A 22,857-nucleotide genomic window follows, 5' to 3' on the forward strand; every position below is an offset into this window, starting at 1 on the left:
GAATACAGAAGGAGGGACTTCCCTGGTGGTCCAGTGGGTAAGACTCCACGCTCCCAGTGCAGGGGGCCCAGGTTTGATCCCTGGTCAGGGAACGAGATCCCACATGCATGCAGCAACTAAGAGTTCTCATGCCGCAACTAAAGATCCCATATGCCACAATGAAGACCTAACACAGCCAAAAGTAAATGAATTTTTAAAAAAGAATACAGAAGAAGAAAGGGAGTAACAAATCATGATCTGTACCTAATACCTAACTACACCCAGAACACACTGTTAGTATCAAATGTGAAAAGGTTCAGGAGGTTCAAGTTACATTCTGGCCCTGGATCATGAAGAACATGTTGTTAATGCCAATCAATCACACAAACACTACTACAAACACTACTACTTAATGCAATATATGGATATGTAAATTGTTCCAGGAATGGGTACAGAATTATCATTTCCTCAACCTTGTTACTGTGTATCCCTTTAAGACCACTTAAAGTTAACACTGTAACTTAAGAACCTGTAGAGGTTGAGATGTAGATCTGGATTTTAGCCTTTCTAGCCTTTCTTTTCTTTTTTTTTTTTTTTAAGTTGGAACTCTTCCTCTACACGTAGTTTGATTATCTCCAGGGAGATTTTTATACAATAGCAAATACACTTTCTGAATGCTGGATCTTGGGCCTGTTTAGCCACTACTAACTGGGGGTCAGATATGTTCCTAAAAGGCAAATATTCTATCACTGACAAGGTCTAAGGTCCCTTCTTCCCTTTCGCTTATCTGTAGAAGCCATAGGACCTCCCTGGTATTAGTCATGTCCAAGCTTCAACTTCATACTCCACATTTTAATCACCAAAATTTCAAAATACTCAGCATACCCCAAACAGAAAGGCTAGAGTTTCTAAGACAGTGAGAAAAAAGCAGTTTTTAGATCCCAATCCAGAGAAACAGTGACAGTCATCCACTCTTTGTTGGCTTCCTCTTTTCTTTATCTTAGCAAGTATCTAGCCCAAAGGTATTTGTTAGTTACTTTATCTGAATACGTAGTTTCAAGAAACAGCTTTAGATGCACCCCAATGTTCACAGCAGCATTATTTATAACTGCCAAGAAGTGGAAACAACTTAAGTGTCATTTAACTGGTGAATGGATAAGGAAGATGTGGTATATTCACACAATGTAATACTACTCAGCCATAAAAAATGAAATTTTGCCACTTATAGCAACCTGGATGGACCTGGAGGGTATTAAGCTAAGTGAAATAAGTCAGACAGAAAAAGACAAATACTGTATGATACACTTATATGTGGACTCTTAAAAAAGTACAACAAACTAGTCAATATAACAAAAATGAACAGACTCACAGGTATAGAGAAAGAACTAGTGGTTACCAGTAGAGAGAGGGAAAGAGGGAGGGGAAGAGTGGGATAGGGAACTAAGAGGTACAAACTACTATATATAAAATAAATAATCTACAAGGATACATTGTACAACATCAGGAATATAGCCAATATTTTACAATAACTATAAGTGGAATATAACTTAAAAATTGTGCATCACTATGTTATACACCTGAAACAATACTGTACATCAACTATACTTCAATAAAAAAATGAACACCTTTGGTTACCTTAGGTGATGGGGATTTATTATAAGGAAACACAGGGAAACAAAAGAAGCACAGGAAACCTTCTCTAAAAATTGGCTCATTGCCATTAAAGACACAGTGTCAGCTCTCCTAGCATGAAGGACATTCTGATGGCCCTCTGTGACCTTGAAAGGACCCCAGTGACTCTGTCATCCCCAGGCTTCAATGTTTTTTTCTTAGGTCCACTTCTTCGCTTCTGCTACTACCAACTGTACAGAACAGATACATGGTATGCTCCTAATCTGTTAAAAGTAGAAGGGAGGTTTACACTTACACAGATATGCATTTACTTTCACACAAACACACAATCATAAATTCACAAATTTTATTTTTCTGTAATGATGGTCAAGAAAGTGGCCGAAGCAGACGCTTCTGGGGAAAGAGGACTAGGGAACCGTGGTTCACACTTTTTTCCCCACACACAAAAAAGTGGTTATCCACTTTTTAAAATTTTTTACTATGTACATATATTATTTTTTCAATTAAAATAAAAATTGGTGGATTTCCCTGGCAGTCCAGTGGTTAAGACTCCATGCTCCCAGTGCAGGGGGTCCAGGTTCAATCCCTGGTCAGGGAACTAAGATCCCACATGCTGCACCACATGGCCAAAAAAAATAAATAAAAATAAAGACACCAATTTCTAAAAAAATTAAAATAAAAATTGGTTTTAAATAACATTTACTATGTAGCTCCTCTGTGGACTTCTGCTTCACAGAGAGTAATTTCTGCTAGGAAATTTAGTGAATGAATAAAACAAAACCACAAAAGCCATTTTCCCTTGGTGGTCTTTGGTCAAACATCATGGATATGCTCACTGAGAGCCAACAGGTGGAAAGAAAGAGGAGGACCTGAGAGGAAGGTTACAGTTAATAACACTGAGGAGGGGACTTCCCTGGTGGTCCACTGACTAAGACTCCACACTCCCTATGCAGGGGCCCAGGTTCGATCCCTGGTGAGGGAACTAGATCCCACATGCTAAAGATCCCACATGCTGCAACTAAAGATCCCACACATGGCAATGAAGATCCCGTGTGCTGCAACTAAGACCCAGTACGGGCACATAAATAAATAAATATTAATATTAAAAAATATATATATATATGGGACTTCCCTGGTGGCACAGTGGTTAGGACTCCACGCTCCCAATGCAGGGGGCCGGGGTTCGATTTCTGGTCAGGGAACTAGATCCCACATGCATGCCACAACTAAGGAGCCCTCGAGCCACAACTAAGGAGTCCGTCTGCCACAACAGAGACCCGGCGCAACCAAATAAATAAATATTTATAAATAAATAAATAATTTTTTTAAAAAAACAGTCTTTGATTTGAAGTCATTCTCTTTATTCTAGTTTGTTACCACACTTTCCTGTATAATTACAGTTTTGTATTTGTGGAATCAAAATTACATGCTAGGTATGTACACTGAGCAGTAAAGGTACACACGGCTCAATACTTTTGGGGCTCTGCCACAATTTTCTCAATCAAATTCCATCTCACTCTTCTTTGATCTCTGCCTACCATATCCTTACCTGCATATTTGGTATCTCTGGCAGCATCCTTCATATTCCACCTTGTATTATCAGCATATACATACTTGTTTACTCATATGCCTTAGTTTACTCTTACCACCACTCCTATACATTGTAAGTTCCATGAGATAGGCAGTTGGTAACATTTGTATGCATTTCAATACTTTTTACATAAAAATGACACTCCAATATTTTCAATTGAGTGCACAAGCTCTGGAAGACCGTTCATACCGGAAAAGACCTTGGATCTTCTCATTTAATCCAGTGGTTCCCAAAAACATATCTGCCAACAGATGACAGACCAACTGCCTAGGGACACCAGGGAAAAGTTAAATTACCAACATTTTTCAGGCCCTAGCCCAAATCTGTAGAAGCGGGGCCCAGAAACCTGCATTCTTGGAGTACTGACTCACACGCCTGAGCATAAGTAGGAGTTGTTAATTTTTAAAGGAGGCCATTAGACTGAGAGGGTTCTAATGAACTTGGCAGCCTAGGTAAGCAAACCAAAACCTAGGCCAGCAAATGCCTCAACGTTAAGAAACTTAAAGGACAACCAATCACAAACAGCCAAGTAGGTTTTCCCAAATAAGGCAACCACTTAAGCTAGACCCAATCAAATAACTTCCTCACTTTGCCTCCACATCTCCTCTAGAAAAACCTTGCCCCTAACTCCTGTCTGCTGAGCACTCCTAACCCCTTCTGGTTTGCCACTGCCCAAATCGATTTTTGCTCAAATATACTCAATTTAAATATGCCTCAGTTTATCCTTTAAAAGAATTAACAGGGAAAGAACAGGGGAAAGATTTCCAGGTAAAGAGAAGAACAACAGATAAATGTCAGAGAACCAAGAATAGTTTCATGCTCTCTACAGGCCGTGGAAGATGTCTGCCACATCCCTAATTCAAGAAGTCTCAGACGATCTGTCCTGCCCACTGTCCTCTCCAACAGGACTCCTTATCCACTGTTCATCCACCTTAGTACCACCTACACACTGGACCAGAGACGAGCCCTGACCCACAAGCCAAAGGGCCTGCCCCACCTGTCCTGTACCCTGACTCAACAACAGAGACTCACTCTCAGGGAGTTCAAGTTTGAGACAGAGTGCGCGCACAGAAAGTACAGAAGCAAAGGACTAAAAGAGAGGAGGCAATAGGGGCCTTAAAGGAGCAAAGTCAAAGGATAAAAAGAGGGAATCAGTCAAGAACACAGTAAGAAGTAGGGAGACAGGTTGAGAGGGAAGGGGAAGAGCAACTGGACTTGCTCTTGGTTCTCCAGAGTCTGAAGTTACTGCTTTCACCCAGACAGCATGAGTGATGTTCCAGTTGTCCACGGAACCTGACTGCCCAGCTACAGAGGTGATCCTGGGCTTCCTCACCCCCCCATACATCCTAACAAATACACACATACACGTTGTCCAAGGTAACCTGAGTGTCTCCATCTCTTACAACCCAAGAGCCTCCCATGTCCACTCAGGATGGCTGGAGGGGTGGGAGTAGGTGAGGGACGGCAAAGGGGACACCATCTGTCTATGAGGTAGCAGAGGCTTGGGGAGGGGTTCAGACTTGATTCTAGAGTTGTTCACACACCTACTTGGGGGGGATCTCCAGCACACAAATCAACAGTCTTACCCATTTCTTATCTTCCTGAGAGCAATGAGGTCTATAAGGCAGCTGGTGAGACTATCCTCCCACTTCTCAAAATGAGTCACGGTTCTAGGGGGAATTTTTTGGTGTTTTGTTTTTTACTTGAGCTTTTCATAGAAAACAGAGGCTGATGCTCATGAGGGATAGTAAGCATACATAATGATCGTAGTATATTTAGAACTTCTCAGATGGTACTGTGCAATTCCAGAAAATACCATCCTATTTAACTTAAACTAAACTTTATAAAGGAAGCATAGCAAAGGAATGGTCGATTGTGTTTCAACTTTATAAAACACCAGTCAGGGGTCATTCCCCTGCTGAAAAATACTTGGCTTACTCTTACTGCCTACAGAATAGAACCCATATAGCTTCAAGGACATTTGTAGTCGCACTACTGTTTACATCTTCAGCTTCATCTCCTACCAGATCCACCATCTACTTTTATTTATTAAACTTTTATGGTGCAACTAAGCAATCTAGCAACTCTGGAAATGAGATTTTTAAGGGAAAAAACTCTCCCAGCCCTCAGTAAGAGATAAGTAACTAAATTCAATTCAGTGTGCTAATGCTATGTTAAAATCATGCAGTACTGGGTATTAAACATATCTAGGGCTTCCCTGGTGGCGCAGTGGTTGAGAGTCCGCCTGCCGATGCAGGGGACACAGGTTCGTGCTCCGGTCCAGGAAGATCCCACGTTCCACGGAGCAGCTGGGCCCGTGAGCCAGGGCCACTGAGCCTGCGCGTCCGGAGCCTGTGCTCCGCAACGGGAGAGGCCACAGCAGTGAGAGGCCCACGTACAGCAAAAAAACAAACAAACAAACAAAACGTATCTAGATTGGCAGATTCACAAGGAAGGCTTCTTGGAGGAGGTGACAGTTGAGACTGGAGAGGTGGGTAGGAGCTACCAGAACAAGGAAGTGAGAACATCATGAGAAAAGGCATAGAGGAATGAAACAGTTAAACATTCTGGAATAAAAAGGGGATTGTTAGGAGATGAGACTGGAGCAGTAGGCACGGGGCAGGACTAAAGAGGCAGGCGGGACTAGGAGACGTTGTCTGGCTTGTGGGGGTTATTTGTAAGTGCTATGGTCTGAATGTTCATGTCCCCTCCCCCAAAATTCAAATGTTGAAATCCTAGTGTTAATGGGTGGGGCCTTTGGGAATTGCTCAAATTATGAGGGTGGACCCTCACAAATGGGATTAGTGCCTTATCATAGAGGCTCCAGAAAGACCATTAGCCCCTTCCACCAGATGAGGACAGAGAAAGAAGTGCCAGCTATGGACTAGGAAATGAGCCTTCACCAGAGGTAACCATGCTGGCACATTGATCTTGGACTTCCCAGCCTCCAGAACTGTGAGTAATACGTTTTTCTTGTTTATAAACTACCAAGTTGGTGGTATTTTTTTAATAGCAGCCCAAAAGGAATATGACAGTAAGTAACAGGGAGCCTTGTAGGTTTTTGAGATTGGTATGATGAGAATCAATATTAAAATAGAGGATGCGGGACTTCCCTGGCAGTGCAGTTGTTAAGAATCCACCTGCCTATGCAGAGAACACAGGTTCGAGCCCTGGTTCGGGAAGATCCCACATGCTGCGGAACAACTAAGCCCGTGAGCCACAACTACTGAGCCTACGCTCTAGAGCCCACGAGCCATAACTACTGAGCCTGCGTGCCACAATTACTGAAGCCTGCATGCCTAGAGCCCATGCTCTACAACAAAAGAAGCCACTGCAATGAAAAGGCCATGCACCACAACAAAGAGTAGCCCCTGTTCGCCACAACTAGAGAAAGACTGCACGCAGCAATGAAGACCCAACAGAGCCAAAAATAAATTAATTAATTACTTTTTTAAAAAAATAGAGGATGGGTGGAATCAGGGAAACCATATTCAGGGTACCATTTAGAATCTGCATTGTAGAAATCCAGCAGTGACAACTGTCAATGCCTTCCAGCCAAAAACCACCAGGAATTCTCATTTCTAGTTTACTGTTCCTTGCAACAAGGAGGCAGCACACCATGGAGAACCGTGGGGGAGGGTCTGAGTAAGAGGGCATTAGAAAAGATTTGGGCTTATGTTAGGTGATGTTAGGACAGCATAGGTTTGCTGTCAGGAACTGGGGACAAGTCTATGACTCAGTATCTTAATAAAACTATCTACAAGGTGGGGAAAACTGTCAAAGCTAAAACTGTAGGTGGTAAAAGGAGCAGCAGTCATTTATATCAGTCAAGACAGGGGGATAAGAACTTCCCCAGTGACACAGTGGTTAAGAATCTGCCTGCCAATGCAGGAGACACGGGTTCGAGCCCTGGTCCGGGAAGATCCCACATGCCACAAAGCAACTAAGCCCGTGCACCACAGCTACTGAGCCTGAGCTCTAGAGCCCGCGAGCCACAACTACTGAGCCCGTGTGCCTAGAGCCCATGCTCCACAACAAAGAGTAGCCCCGGCTCACTGCAACTAGAGAAAAGCCCACACGCAGCAACGAAGACCCAATACAGCCAAAAATAAATAAATAAATAAATTTATTTTTTATAAAAAGGGAATAGGGAGTGCTATAATTTGGGGTGTTTTGTTTTTTCTTTTCGTTTTTTGTTTGTTTTGTTTTTAGGGGGTGCTGTAATTTTAAATGGGATGATCAGTACCAGCCTCACTGAGAAGATGACATTAGACCAAACTTCAGGAAGAGCATTCTGGGAATTCCCTGGCTGTCCAGTGGTTAGGACTCGCACTTTCACTGCTGAGGGCTCAGGCTCAATACCTGGTCGTGGAACTAGGATCCTGAAAGCCACAAGGCGTAACCGAAAAAAAAAAAAAAAGATCATTTTGCCAAGGAGAGGTTCTGGTAGAGAAGACAGCCAGTGCAAAAGCCCTAAGGCTCCAGAGCTCAAGGAACAGCCTAGAGGCCAGACTAGCTGGAGCATGTTAGAGAGGCCACAGGGCCTGTAAGCATCATTGGATCTTGGCTTTTACTCTAAGTGAGCTGAGGAGCTATCAGTCTTGAGCAGAGAGATGAGATGCAGAATATATCTCATTGGAGACAGCAACTTCTGAGTTTTGCTATAAAGGAGAAATGGGGTAATAGCATAAGAGATGGGGGCAGGTGACAAGAGAAGGTTTTTTTTTTTTTTAAGAGAAATAGCATAATTGCATGCTGAACGTTTGGCTTGAAATTAAAATCACAATTCTTGACTCTTCTGCTTCCCCAGTGCACTGCTTTATTTGACTGCTCTATGTATTGAGAGAGAAGGGGCTGTACTTGCTTGATCCATTCATTCAATGAATTACTTAGTATCACAACATATACAAACTAATGTAACCAAATCGAAGTTAATAATTTCTGAAATCTATAGTTTTCAGCTTCTGGACAAGTATCTAGCTATAAAAGTGATTTCTTAATAAACTCTTTCAAATTCACTCTTTCCCCACAATCTTTCCACATAATAGAGAATTAAGAAAATACGTCATGACACAAACTACTCGTCAAACAATTACAGTAGTAAAATATTCAAAAGGCCCCTTCAACAAATTTTATGACTACAGCTCAAGAGTTTAGTAATCAACGCGTACATGAATCCTGAAATTTTTCCTTTTTTTTTTGGCTGTGCACGGCATGCGGGAGTTTAGTTCCCTGACCAGGGATCCAACCCATGCCCCCTGCAGTGGAAGCGCGGTGTGCTAACTACTGGACTGCCAGGGAAGTCTCTGAATCCTGAATATTTTAAAAGATGGTATCAAATGTTTTGTAAAACTGTCCCAGCATTTATGACTTAACTGTTCTTTTAACTGTTCTTTTAGATGAGATTTACTTTTTTTCTTTTTGCTGAATTGCTCATTTAGGTGTTTAGAAAAATGATATCAGCTGTAAGGGATTTTTGCATAATTGGCCATCTGTTTCAAGGTAATGATTACAGACTGCACCCTGCAAGTGATTCATAGGTTTCGTTAACTTCCTCCTTCAGAAACCAGGAAATAGGTGAAATCCATAATTATCAGTTTCACTACAGCATCTTTTTGAGGTAGTAAGTATTTTGGTGGTTGAGTCTGAGGGTTTACTTGAAAAGATCATTTGTTTAAAAAAGAAGTTTTGCCGGTTTGTATTTGGAATCTGAATATAGTTACCAAGAATCCCACAGCTGCTATGCAGTGAACTTGGAACCAGGAAACCTTGATTCGAATCCCGACTCCGCCACACATGAGTCCAGTGACTCTGGGCAAGCTACTTGACTTCTCAGAGCCTCATGTAGCTCAACTGCAAAATGAGAAGACTCCTTGCCTCAGTGCTATGGTGAGGATGGAATGATCACCCTGTAGCCTTAAAAGCCTCGCACAGCCAGGGACACATTACAGACTCCCTGCCATCAGGTCAGGCCAACTCCTTCCCTCTTTTCCTTAGCAGAAAGAGTACAGCTCTTCATACAGTGCCATTTGTATCCTTATAGCCACCTCTCTAGAGAAAAGGCAGGACTTCTGATATAGTCATATAAAGGGGGAAAATTTTTGTTTTTTCCCCACTGACATCTCAAAAGTTTATACCACTATTCCTCTTGCTGGGGGAATGGGATGAGAAATGGTATCTCACTAGTGTACATTTTATTTTAATAAATTACTCGTTTCAAAAGTAACTATTGAGGACTTCCATGGTGGCGCAGTGGTTAAGAATCCACCTGCCAATGCAGGGGACACAGGTTCAATCCCTGGTCCGGGAAGATCCCACATGCAGCAGAGCAACTAAGCCCGTGCGCCACAAATACTGAGCCTGCGCTATGGAGCCCGCGAGCCACAACTACTGAGCCTGCGTGCCACAACTACTGAAGCCCGCGCGCCTAGAGCTCGTGCTCTGCAACAAGAGAAGCCACTGCAATGAGAAGCCTGCGCCCTGCAACAAAGAGTAGCCCCCGCTCGCCACAACTAGAGAAAGCCCGCGTGCAGCAGTAAAGACCAAACGCACCCAAAAAATATTCATTCATTCATTAAAAAAGTAACTATTTAGATACTTTGACATATACTATGATGATCAATACTTTACCTTGAATATACTTAACTCTTTTTAGTCTAGATGGAAAACCTGCATTAATGTTGATTATATGCATAAACATACTAATATATATATCTAGGGTTATAAAAATGTATGAACTTTGATAAAGCACATCAAAATACCTAATGTTTATCTTGAAATTTTAATGCAAGTCAGCACATTGTAAACTTAAAATGCTGAACGTGGTTGCCAAGTTATTGCTGAGACACCCTGGAAAACTTGGGAAGCAATATAACTTCATGGAATTTGGAGCCAGAAAAAAAAACCTGGGTTTAAACCCAGGCTCTGGGACTTCCCTAGTAGTCCAGTGGTTAAGACTCCGCACTTCCAATGCAGGGGGCATGGGTTTGATCCCTGGTCGGGGAACTAAGATATCACATGCCGCACAGCATGGCCAAATAAATAAATTAATTAAATAAACACAGGATCTGCCACTTACTATATGTAATTTTGAAAATTTTCTGAACCTCAAAGCATTAGTTTCCTATCTGTGAAGTAGGGATAATAATAATACTTCTCAGGGATTAAGTGGATTGAGTAAAGTCATGCATCTAGAACTCAAAATAGTATCCCATTATGATGAGGAAGACTTAATGCAAAGTAAATAAATCTGGAGTCCCTGGTTACAGGACAGATATTTAAAGTTGTCAGTTAAGAATGCTAACTAGCTCACTTAGCTTAGAAACAAGAAGATCCAAGTTTAAAATAACGGCCCAGCTTTTTTGTTGCTAGCTATGTGACCTTGGCCAAAGGCCAGACACATTGTACCTCAGCCCACTCATTTAACTGTTAGGTATTAATGATATTAGGTATTAATGATATTAGTTACAATTTGTAAAGCACTGACCATACACCAATGCAATCTGATAGGTTTACACATGCACTCCAGTCTTTACAATAACCCTTCAAGGTAGATATCCTTATCTCTATTTTACAAATGGCTGAAATTGAGAGAAGTTAAACTTGTTCAAGGCCACCCAGCTAGTAAGTGGTAGAGCCTGGATCCACAGTGGGGTTTGTCAGTCTCCAAATCCTGTCCTTAACTACCCAATGAACTCTCTGCCACCTACCTCTCTTAGAGAAGATCAAATAACATTTTTCCTGCAAGAGTGCTTTTTGAATTGAAACGTCCTATACAAACGTGAAGTATTATCGTTAATACTCTATATCAATCTAAATAATTCATAGAATGGGTCTGTGATTTGCCCCCTCAGTGCCTGGGAACCCTGAAAGAATAAAAGGTTAGCTTCAAGATCTCTTTCATCTCCTCTTGGAATTTTGTCTTGACCTCAATTTTGCTTGAACTGACCTGATAAACAACATTAAAGAATAGATAGCCAAATGCTGCTCTTTGCCACCCAAAGGCAGCTCTCTGCACTCTCAGGAGTCCAGGGCAACAAGGTCTTGTGCTTTTCCTTGAAATATGGACAAAATATTTTCTTGGACTGACTTCTCACACCTGCATTTGCAGTTAGCTTGGGAAAGCATAAATAAAAGTGGTCACACAAATGTCCGCCTAAACTAGGGCTTTGGAAATCACCCTATAACAAACTCCAGTTTCTGGCACACATGCTATCGATCTAATAAAAGCAAATTTCAGTCCCTTTTCAAGGATATGGGGTAAAATTTAGAGGGGCTTTTCCCTCTGAAATTTTTGTCAACTAGTCCCGCATAGTTTAGTATAACTCTCTTAGTTATCCACCCTTAGAATAATAAGCTTCCCGGAAATACCAAAGCATTGATGACATGTGACATGATATATGCGGGTCAAAATGGGGCTCGGTTTGGTATCACCCGGAAGGCACCCCCTAGCCCGCCAATCCCGGAGATGCTCAGCGTGGCCCGCTCACCCCTGCAGAGGAAGCAGGAGGGCAAAGTCCAGACAAAGTGAAGGGTGTTAATTTGCCGAGCCAGATCTCGACGCTGGGAAGGCGCCGAAGCTGCTGAATCTCGGGTTACTAGAGCATGCTCATTTACATGAGGAAGAAAGGTCGTCCCGGGTTTCCCAGAGGCCAGATAGAGACTGGAGAGTGTGACTTTCTCCAGTCCTGGGACTTACCTCTTCCCTTCCCTGTAAGGCCCTCTCGCCCCCCCTGGGGCGCTCACAGCCGCGGACCCCACCCCGCTTCCGACTTCGGGATCCGGGAAGCGCAGCTCAACCAGCCGGAGCCAATTTAAACCTGCGCGGGGCGGTGGGAGAAGCGGCGAGAGGGAGCGAGAGGCTGAGCCCCAGCCCCCGGCGCTTACCTCCGACGGCGAAATCTCAAACACGCTCGCGATCTTGGCGTAGAGCTCCTGGATGCTGGAGAAGTTCTCCACTCTGCCCGTGGCGCTGCCGTGGGCCAGCTGCGTGTGGAAAACCAGCCTGCAGGTGGGCGCCGGGAGGCTGGGTAGGCTGCCGCCAGCCGCATTAGTCTGCTCGCCCTCCACCAGCCGGGAGGTCTCCTTGGTATTGAATTTCTTTTTTCTCCGCAGCCGCAGGGGCATCTTGCCTGGCCGAGGGCGGGGACCCACCTGCACTCCACGGACTGCTGCCTCCTTGGCCTGGGCCCGCGGACTTTGTGCTATGGGCCTGCCGGCTCCGGGCAGGTGCAGCCTGGGCTGGGCCAATGGCAGAGGAGCTCCCGCCAGGCCCCGCCTGCTCAGGGCCCTCCTCCACTGAGAGGAGCTGCACCTGCAACCCACCGAGCAGCCACCTGCCCTCCGGATGGATCAGGGAGAAGAAAAGTTGGACCCTGAGGAAGGGGAATGTTGCCTACCATTCCAGTTCTACAAGGATCAAGCCATCAACCATCGCAGCTGCCCCGGATGGTGTGCCCTGAGGGGAATTCAGGATGGAGAAAACAAGGAAGCATTCTGTTATTTGGATACTGGCCCTAGATAGTTAAGATGCACATCTAAGGAATCATTTCAGTGAACTCAGACTCTTGCATCTTCCCCTACATAGGAAAGCACTACAATCATTAACTTGAGACGTCTGTCCTTTGTGATTAGCAGTAATCTTTTCATGTTCCATAACACGTTTTTATCCAACAAAAACACCCATATATCCTGGCTCCTCCCTTACCTCTTCTGAGCAGTTCCTCAGAGCTATCTGAGAGGCTCTCCTCCGCTATAGTGCTCAGTAAGGTCCCCGAATGAAACAACTCAAAACGTTTAGGTTGTGCAGGTTCTTCAGTCGATAGCCCATTCCCTCCTCTCATCTCCTGGCTTCTTTCCCCTCCTTTAAAAATGGTTCAATTTCTAGGGATTTCCCTGGTGGTGCGGTGGTTAGGAATCCGCCTGCCAATGTGGGGGACTCAGGTTCTAGCCCTGGTCCGAGAGGATCCCACATGCCCTGTAGCAACTAAGTTCATGCACCACAACTGCTGAGCCTGCGCTCTAGAGCTCACAGGCCACAACTACTGAGCCCACGTGCCACGACTACTGAAGCCCGCACACCTGGAGCCATGCTCCGCAACAAGAGAAGCCACCGCAGTGAGAGGCCTTTGCACCGCAATGAAGAGTGGCCCCCACTCGCCGCAACTAGAGAAAGCCCGCGCGCAGCAATGAAGACCCAATACAGCCAAATATAAATAATAAATAAATAAATTTTGTTTTTAAATGACTCAATTTCTATAAAAGCCTTAGGATTCTGATTCTATAGAACAACACATCTTAGAATACAAACATGCTGGCCCTTCTGGTGATGGTCATAAACGTGTGGTCGGCACTCACACACGACTGGGCCACATGCCTTCGTAACTATGTGTCTGGGCCATTGAGAATAGGAATTTAAGTGGAAGTCAATCTCCATCTTTCTTCTCTGTACCTTACACCCTGCAAGGCAGAATTGGAAGAAGTTTTGAGATTAGTGCCACATTGAATTCATAGTTAAACACCCTCAGCCATGCCCTCAGCAACTCTCAGTAATCCTTTTTACTTCTTCCTGGGCATCTTTCTCTCCCAAACGTTCAGCACTCTCCCAAGGTGATTTACTCCACCTCCGCCCTCCTTGGTCTCTGTAGAAAACCCTGTCTCTTATTCTACAGAGGAAATTGAGGCCACTCAGTGTGACTCCTGAACTCCCTCAATTCCCCACCCTTTGTCTGTAATTCCACCAACCTCCCTTCTCCAAACTCTGAAGAAATCTCTTCTTTTATTTGACCCTTGAGCTGATCTGTTCATTCCTTGAGAATCTCTATGTTTAAGCTACCTGTTGACTCTCATCTTTCATCTCCCCACCTGGTACCATCCACTGATGGTCAAAAGCCCAAATCTTTTACATTGTTTTCAAGTCCTCCACCCCTCCGCCCCTGCAGTCACCTCTGCATTTTCACAGCAAAGCAAAACAGTCTTGAATTAGCTGCATTTCCTCAATTCCCCCTTTGCTCTTAGACTCACTGTGATCAGACTTTGCCCTCACTCTTCACTGAAATTGCTCTTACTATGGTCAGCACTTAATCATCAGATATGATTAATACTTTTCCGTCTTACTTCACCTTTTGGAATATCTGACTGCATTGACCATCTTATTCTTAAATCACAGCTCTCTTTTGGCTTCTACTGAAATAAAAACATACAACATGAGAGTTCTGAGTTTCAGTTTTATTTGGAGATTTACTGAGGACTATAGCCCAAGAGGCAGCATCTCAGATAGCTCTGAGGAACTGCTCAGAAGAGGTAAGAGGGAGGTCAGTATCTATGTGCTTTTGGCAAAGGGGGTACATGCACCCAAGCACACATCTCAGTAGAAGGTTAACAAATATCTTCATAAATGGTTTTAGTGCTTTTCTAAGTATGGGAAGGCACAAGAATCCAGGTTTATAAAAAATTTCTTCTGAAGATATTTAACTATTTGAAGCTTTGTTCTACCAGTTTTCCCAGAGTCTTATTCCTAATCTCTGTCCTGAACTCCTTTCAGGGTGTGTTAAAGGTCAGCAGCTGCAGTGGCTAATAACTCAATTCCACTTATGATATCAACAAATTTGAATGCATTCCTCTCTTCTTGAAGCTTCCAAGATATCTTGAGATTCCTGCACTTGTCAGGAGATGGCCTTCATTATTCACCTGATAAGTCTGCTGGGAACCTAAGAGTTTCCAATTTCTGGAGGGATGAGGTAGAGAGAAAAGATAAACGTTTCAATTCTGCTTACAAGGATATAATTTACCAAATTGCTGTAAGCCATAATTAGCTTAAGGGGAAATGTTTCCTTATATCTGGAAAACACAGAGTAAAGGCCAGTAACATTTCAGACAAAAAATTTTTTAAAACATAAAAATTATAACCATATTCAGTAGTTCACTCAGTCCTATGTAACTAATCCTTGATCTCTTGTTAACAGTTTTATGAAGCCATCAGGGTTTCCATTAAAATTCTTTAATTCCTTACCCAGTTCAGCTGTATGATATGAAATTTATCAGAAACCTGTACTTGTCAAACAGTCCTTTCTATGAATCTTGAAGATGAAGCTTTATTTTTTTGCAAAAACATCAATACAACAATAACTGTCTATAAATGACAAAAGATTTTAAAAGGCATAGTTAAAGATCTTATTTCAATGCAATTGACAAGGAAGCTTGGTTACTGCTGTGACATACAACATTTTAAAATAACTAGAATTATGACTGATAACATTTTGCCAGGACATACCAGATTTTTAGGAATTCCATATAATTTCTAGAATACCTGTATTAATAATATTTACCCCAATATAACATAGGAAGGTTTATCACTCATTTAATGATGCTTCCCATGTAATTTAACATACCAAATAAACCTAATTAATTTAATACCTCTTTTTGGAGTTTCATGGCGGTCCAGTGGTTAAGACACTGCAGTGTCAATGCAGGGGGCACGGGTTCAATCCCTGGTCGGGGAACTAAGATACCACATGTTGCGTGGTGAGGCCAAAAGATAAATTAATTAATTAATTAATTAAAATTATTTTTTAAAAAGGGCAGACCTTCCCTGGCAGTCCAGTAAGCCTCTGCACTTCCACTGCAGGGGGCATGGATTCAATCCCTAAGATCCCGCATGCCATGCAGCGCAGCCAAAAAAATTAATTAATTAATAAATTGAAATTAAATAAAGAAAGAAAGATTTCAAAGGCAAATTCAGAAAGTTATGATACATTACTTAAAAGGTAAAGAGAGACTTCCCTGGTGGCACAGTGGTTAAGAATCTGCCTGCCAATGCAGGGGACACAGGTTCGAGCCCTGGTCCAGGAAGATTCCACATGCTGCAGAGCAACTAAGCCCGTGTGCCACAACTACTGAGCCTGCGCTCTACAGCCCATGAGCCACAACTACTGAGCCCATGCGCTGCAACTACTGAAGCCCGTGCGCCTAAAGCCTGTGCTCCACGACAAGAGAAGCCACCACAATGAGAAGACCGTGCACCGAAACAAAGAGTAGCCTCCACTCGCTGCAACTAGAGAAAGCCCATGCTCAGCAACAAAGGTCCAATGCAGCCAAAAATAAATAAATAAATAAATAAATAAGGAAAGAAACTTTACAATCTGTTACCGAAAGCAGATCAACTTCCTAAGAGAACTTTGTTTTCTTCACAGAGAGAGAAAACCAAATTCAAGTTTTGTACCACTTTACCTTTAATCTTAAAATGTATCTACTCAATTAAATTCATTCTAATCTAAGTCAGTCCTGACCACACATAGGATTCCTTTCTAAGGACTCTTTTTTAATTTCTTCCCCAGGAACCTTCCACAATTTGCTATATCCATATTAATTTGTCCCTTATTTTCTTTCTTATGCAGAAATAACCAGCTTTAAGACAAAATTACTTTATTTTCCCTTAACAAAATGCATTTCCATTCCTCATATCTTCTTTTACTGAAAACACAACTCTTACTTTCCTTGCATAGTGAAATGTTTCCCTTATTATTTCAATTAGCTTTAAGTACGTATTTTAATTAGAATTCTCAACTCTTAAAAATCTTAATTTCTAGTGAAAACAAAGAAGTAAGCACTTAGGAAATTTTACATTACCATTCTGTAGATTGGCAAACTTATAAACACTATTTATAATGTCTAAAAACATGCTTTCTTATAGAAAATGTCTCAGTGTGGCACCAAACATATTTATTAATCGTCCTTAAATATCTTTAGTTTCTCTGTAAAAGAAAGCCAGTGTTCAGTAATTAATGTTTCAGTATCTTATTTTATTTGGAAATGACCTAGATAGTCAATAAACTTCCATCATTTAACTTAATTTAGCAAAACTGTAAAGTTTCAAGTTAGCAAAATCTGGAGAGACTATTTTTAGGTAGACATTCCTAAAACATAATTATTCCTAAAGAGTTTACCTTTAGGTTCTTAATCTCATTTACATTTAATTCACTTATTAAAAACTTCATCATACCAAGTTATTTTTCTTGGTAAATAAAAAAGCTGACAAACTTTGGTAAAGCTAACAAACTTTGCACCAGATACAGTAAGATCTTATTTGACTTCTAGTAAACCTAGGTACAATCATACTATTATATTTAATGTTGATGACTCTAAAGACATGTCTGTATTGATTAAACTAAATTTAATACCAAATATTAATTTAATACTGAATATTTCCCAGTTCACATGAACCTGAAATTCATTTGGATTAGCTTCTTTTATACTTCTGAGAATTTAAATAAGCACTTAATTTCCTTTAAGTCAATTAAATAGAACTCATTTGCAAATTAATTTTGGTAATACCATCTGGAGGTAGAGACATATCACATCTCTAACATACACACAGCCATACATATATCCGTATAGACACAGAGAGATCTCACAGTTGGATTTTAAAACTTAGTCATGAATCATGTGTTACAATATAAAACTCACTAGTTCATAAGTAACAATTGGAATAAGTTAAGTTTACTCGTTTGAGTTTAAAAAGGCCTCCCCCACACACACACTTTTTATTCTCAGTCTCAGGAATTGAAGATGGTCTAGATAAGACATGAATTTCTAAGAGCCCTAGTAGAACATTTACATCTCAAGACACAGAGAGAGAAATGCAAGCTTCTCCTAGAAGGACTTTCCCTTAGGATCAGAATTCTGAAAGGATATTTTATCAAGTTGGCTTTCTTGAACTTAACTGCATATGCAACGAAAGAGCCCCATCTTGGCCATTTTGGAAGCAAGATTTCCTTTAATTCCCAATTAAGTTGGTGCTTGTAAGTATAAGTTTTGTATGTACATAACCTGGCTCGGGTGTTAGTTGGAGGCTGGCTTTCTTTCCTTTTTTTTTTTAATTTAATTTAATTATTATTTTTTATACAGCAGGTTCTTCTTAGTTATCTATTTTATACATATTAGTATATATATGTCAATCCCAATTTCCCAGTTCATCCCACCACCACCACCCCTGCCCCTGCTTTCCCCTCTTGGTGTCCATAGGTTTGTTCTCTACATCTGTGTCTCTATTTCTGCCTTGCAAACCTGTTCATCTGTACCATTTTTCTAGATTCCACATATATGCCTTAACATATGATATTTGTTTTTCTTTTTCTGACCTACTTCACTCTGTATGACAGTCTCTAGGTCCATCCACGTCTCTGAAAATGACCCAATTTTGTTCCTTTTTAAGGCTGAGTAATATTCCATTGTATATATGTACCACATCTTCTTTATCCATTCATCTGTTGATGGGCATTTAGGTTGCTTCCATGACCTGGCTATTGTAAATAGTGCTGCAATGAATATTGGAGTGCATGTGTCTTCTTGAATTATCGTTTTCTCTGGGTATATGCCCAGTAGTGGGATTGCTGGGTCATATGGTAGTTCTATTTTTAGTTTTTTTAAGAACCTCCATACTGTTCTCCACAGTGGCTGTACCAATTCACATTCCCACCAACAGTGCAAGAGGGTTCCCTTTTCTCCACACCCTCTCTAGCATTTGTTGTTTGCAGATTTTCTGATGATGCCCATTCCAACCAGTGTGAGGTGATACCTGATTGTAGTTTTGATTTGCATTTCTCTAATAATTAGTGATGTTGAGCAGCTTTTCATGTGCCTCTTGGCCATCTGTACATCTTCTTTGGAGAAATGTCTATTTAGGTCTTCTGCCCATATTTTGATTGGGTTGTTTGTTGTTTTAATATTGAGCTGCATGAGCTGTTTATATATTTTGGAGATTAATCCTTTGTCCGTTGATTCGTTAGCAAATATTTTCCCCCTTCTGAGGGCTGCCTTTTTGTCTTGTTTGTTGTTTTCTTTGCTGTGCAAAAGTTTTAAGTTTCATTAGGTCCCATTTGTTTATTTTTGTTTTTATTTCCATTTCTCTAGGAGGTGGGTCAAAAAAGATCTTGCTGTGATTTATGTCAAAGAGTGTTCTTCCTATGTTTTCCTCTAAGAGTTTTATAGTGTCTGATCTTACATTTAGGTCTGTAATCCATTTTGAGTTTATTTTTGTGTATGGTGTTAGGGAGTGTTCTAATTTCATTCTTTTACATGCAGCTGTCCAGTTTTCCCGGCACCACTTAATGAAGGGACTGTCTTTTCTCCATATCCTTGCCTCCTTTGTCATAGATTAGTTGACCATAGGTGCGTGGGTTTATCTTCGGGTTTTCTATCCTGTTCCATTGATCTATATTTCTGTTTTTTGTGCCAGTACCATATTGTCTTGATGACTGTAGCTTTGTAGTATAGTCTGAAGTCAGGGAGTCTGATTCCTCCAGCTCTGTTTTTTTCCAAGATTGCTTTGGCTGGAGGCTGGCTTTCTAATGCCCCTCGTTTAGTAATGGTGTTAGGCCAGCCTCCCATCTAATCACCCACTCCAGACCTCTCAGTGTCTTTCAACTGAGCAAATCCATGTATCTTTCAACTGGAGAGCCAGGTACCTGTTATATACCACTAAACAAAACTTAGGCTCATCAACCAACAATTGGGAGAGCCAAGAACCAGAAGAGGCTTACTCAAATTCATCTGGGTTCACCAAGGAGGCAGACAAGCACAAGGGGCCCTTCTGGTACCAAGGATCCAGATCCACATAAAGTTCAGGCAAAGGAGAGAAGTCTGCTCTGAGTCACTTAATGGTCACCAAAACTGTCAACTGAAATAAAAACACACAAAATGAGAGCTCTGAGCTTCAGTTTTACTGGGGGACTTACTGAGGACTACAGCCCAGGAGACAGCCTCTTGGAAAGCTCTGAGTAACTGCTCAGAAAAGGTAAGGGGGAAGGTCAGTATCTATGTGATTTTTGGCAAAGGGGGTACATGCAACTAAGCACACATCTCAGTAGAAGGTTGCTGCTAGTCATGAGGAACAGATATCTTCATTAATGGTTTTGGTACTTTTCCAACTATGGGAAGATGCAAGAATCCAGGTTCATAGAAAATTCTCCTGAAAATATCTAACTATCTGAAAGCCTATTCTGCCAGTTTTCCAGAGCACAGAGTACCTCACTCCTGATCTCTCCCCTGGCCTCCTTTCAGGATGCTAAAGTTCAGCAGCTGCAGCGGCTAATAACTCAATCCTTGTAGAGCCGAATGGCGATCAACCTTCATTAGTTGGCACTTCCTTACCTCTCCCCATCTTTGCTAACTGCTACTCTGCAGGAACTTTTTTCTGCAAGGAAGGCGTTTTTCTTTGGCCATCTTGTCTTCTTACCCTACATGCTCTCCCTGAATGACCACATCTATTCTTCTGGTTTCAGCAGATGTTGTTGATCTCCAAATTTGTATCTACAGCTCCATCTACCAGAAAGGGAATGTACTGTAGGAAACTAAAATTGAGATTGTACAAGTTCATCCCTTCTCCTGAAAAATATCTTTTTTTTTCTCCTGATTTCAGTAAACAGGATCACGTACTCAGTGGCCCAGACCAGACATATTTGAGTCATCATACCAAGCTTTTTTATTTTCCCTCACCTCTCTTATCATTTCAGTCCTGAAAATTCATGTTTTCCTAATTAAGGTTAGCAGAATTACAGGGGGAGACAAAGAGAGTCTACTAATTCCTTAGGATAACAACATTTTTTGTGTTTATATTTCTATAACTTAAGAAATTAATATAAACATATTATGATTCATAGTCTGGTTCATACTCCCTCAAAATGGAATATTGCTACAGGATCTCAAGGCTTGAATTTACCTTTGTACTTATGGTTGTTATAGCACCAAATAGCATTACCTTGTCTTGAGCTAATGAGAAAAGATTAGAGAAAACCTAGTAAGTACTATAAATAATGCATTCCCATCAAGTGAAATAATGTCACAATATATTGCCTGAGTAAAAAGCTTACTGAAATTTGATTAAAGAAAAGTAAGAAGAGAAGTGAGTCATCGTAGGGTATACGGCAGATACATTATCAATATCTACATGTGATGTATGAGGGATTAGTACAAGGGAACACAATAGGGTGTGAAGTTAAGAAAAACTTCAAAGATAAGAATCCCTTTAAGCTGCATCAAATAAAATATCAAATAAACAGGTAAAAATATTGGCATAAGGTGGGAAGTTTGAATTCTACAGTCCTTCTTTCTTTTTTTTTGTATTTATGTTTTTTATTATCATTTAGTTCTGGCTGCATTGGGTCTTCGTTGCTGCACGTGGGCTTTCTCTAGTTGTGGCAAGCAGGGGCTACTCTTTGTTGCGGTGCGCAGGCTTCTCATTGCGGTGGCTTCTCTTGTTGCGGAGCACGGGCACTAGGCACGCGGCTTCAGTAGCACACGGGCTTAGCTGCTCCACAGCATGTGGGATCTTCCCGGACAAGGGCTTGGACCCGTGTCCCCTGCATTGGCAGGCAGATTCTTAACCACTGTGCCACCAGGGAAGCCCTCTATAGCCTTTCAATTCCATTTATTTTTCTTTGCCTAGAGAGTGGAAGTTTCCCTTAAGGTCTACATCAAGTTCACCTTTACCGTAAAATCTCACTTAAGCATGCGATATGTCAATTATATCTCAATAAAACTGGAAGAAAAGAAAATCTCACTTGAGGCACCAGCTGTATCAGCCATAGTAATAGAAGGAAATAGATGGTACACTCAAATTAAGAACATATGGTGATGGTTTAATAAAAGGAATGGACAGGTAGCAGTCAGGATATACTCATAACATATAGTATAATACCCCACAGCCCTTTCTATTCCCAAGTCCAAAGAAATGAGGAATTAGGAAATTCTGTAGAGAGAATCACCTTAAGAGGAGCTGTGACATTTGCTTGAAGGAAACAGGTAGCCAAAGGCAATCTAGAAGGAAAGAAGCTAGGGAAATGAATAGCCTGACCTAATATTACCCTTAGACCTGAGCAAAGGGAGCACCTACTCCAGCCCTCCTTTAGCTGCAAAAAATCCTATAAGATATGGAGTCCACAGGGTCAAGGGGCATGGTCACCCAGAACTCATGCCCTCCCTTCTAGACCATGCTCTGGATACACAGGATCCTGGGTTTCCCTGCTCAAGTGGCCCCAAGTCTTGTTCCAAAAACTGCATAGGCTTTCCCAGGGTCAAGGCAGGTCAGCACCTGATGTGCACAACCTTATGCCTGGGGGGTGGCCCAGGAGCAGCTCTTCGCCACAATAAGAGGTGGGGGGGGGGAGCACAGAGCAGAGCTGGGTAGGAAAAGAATGAGGTAGGCTTCAGGCAGAGACCTGTTTCTCCCCATGTCCCTACATTCCTCTGTGTAACTCTGATGATCTGGAGACCTCAAATTTTGAACCTGGCCTTTCAGATCATTATTAAAATATATTGGTCAAAATAGGAGGCTAGAACATATATTATTTGACAGTTTGTTTCTAAGCAATTAGTTTTCAGTAGTTAAGATATGGTAACTGGGCCTCCATGTGTACTCTTGCCCCACATCTCACACATGTGCCTACCCTGACTTCATTCCCCTCCCCAGGTCACCTGCCCAAATGCAACCTTGAACCAAACCAGATGTCAGAGGGAAGAGAGTGTCTGTTGACATTGTCCAGGCTGCAGATGTCTCCAGGAAAAATTGGAAAACATGAAGTTTGTGTCTAGAGAGGCTGGCATACCAGCCCACCTAATCCCATCTATTGTACCAGAAATATTTCTCCGCAACAGAGTTC

General features: G+C 41.8%; 1 protein-coding gene across 1 annotated transcript in view; it reads right to left on the reverse strand.

Moving 5' to 3' along the window:
* Positions 1-12,346, reverse strand: part of GIPC2 (GIPC PDZ domain containing family member 2) — an 88,531-nt gene extending 76,185 nt beyond the window's left edge. Inside the window, exon 1 of the mRNA XM_030866031.3 lies at positions 12,089-12,346. Within this exon, the coding sequence (XP_030721891.1) occupies positions 12,089-12,328 (240 nt within the window). The 5' untranslated portion in view covers positions 12,329-12,346. The remainder of the gene's footprint in view (positions 1-12,088) is intronic.
* Between the last annotated feature and the right edge of the window lie 10,511 nt (positions 12,347-22,857).

Source organism: Globicephala melas, chromosome 1, assembly GCF_963455315.2.
Source record: "Globicephala melas chromosome 1, mGloMel1.2, whole genome shotgun sequence".
NCBI lineage: Eukaryota > Metazoa > Chordata > Mammalia > Artiodactyla > Delphinidae > Globicephala > Globicephala melas.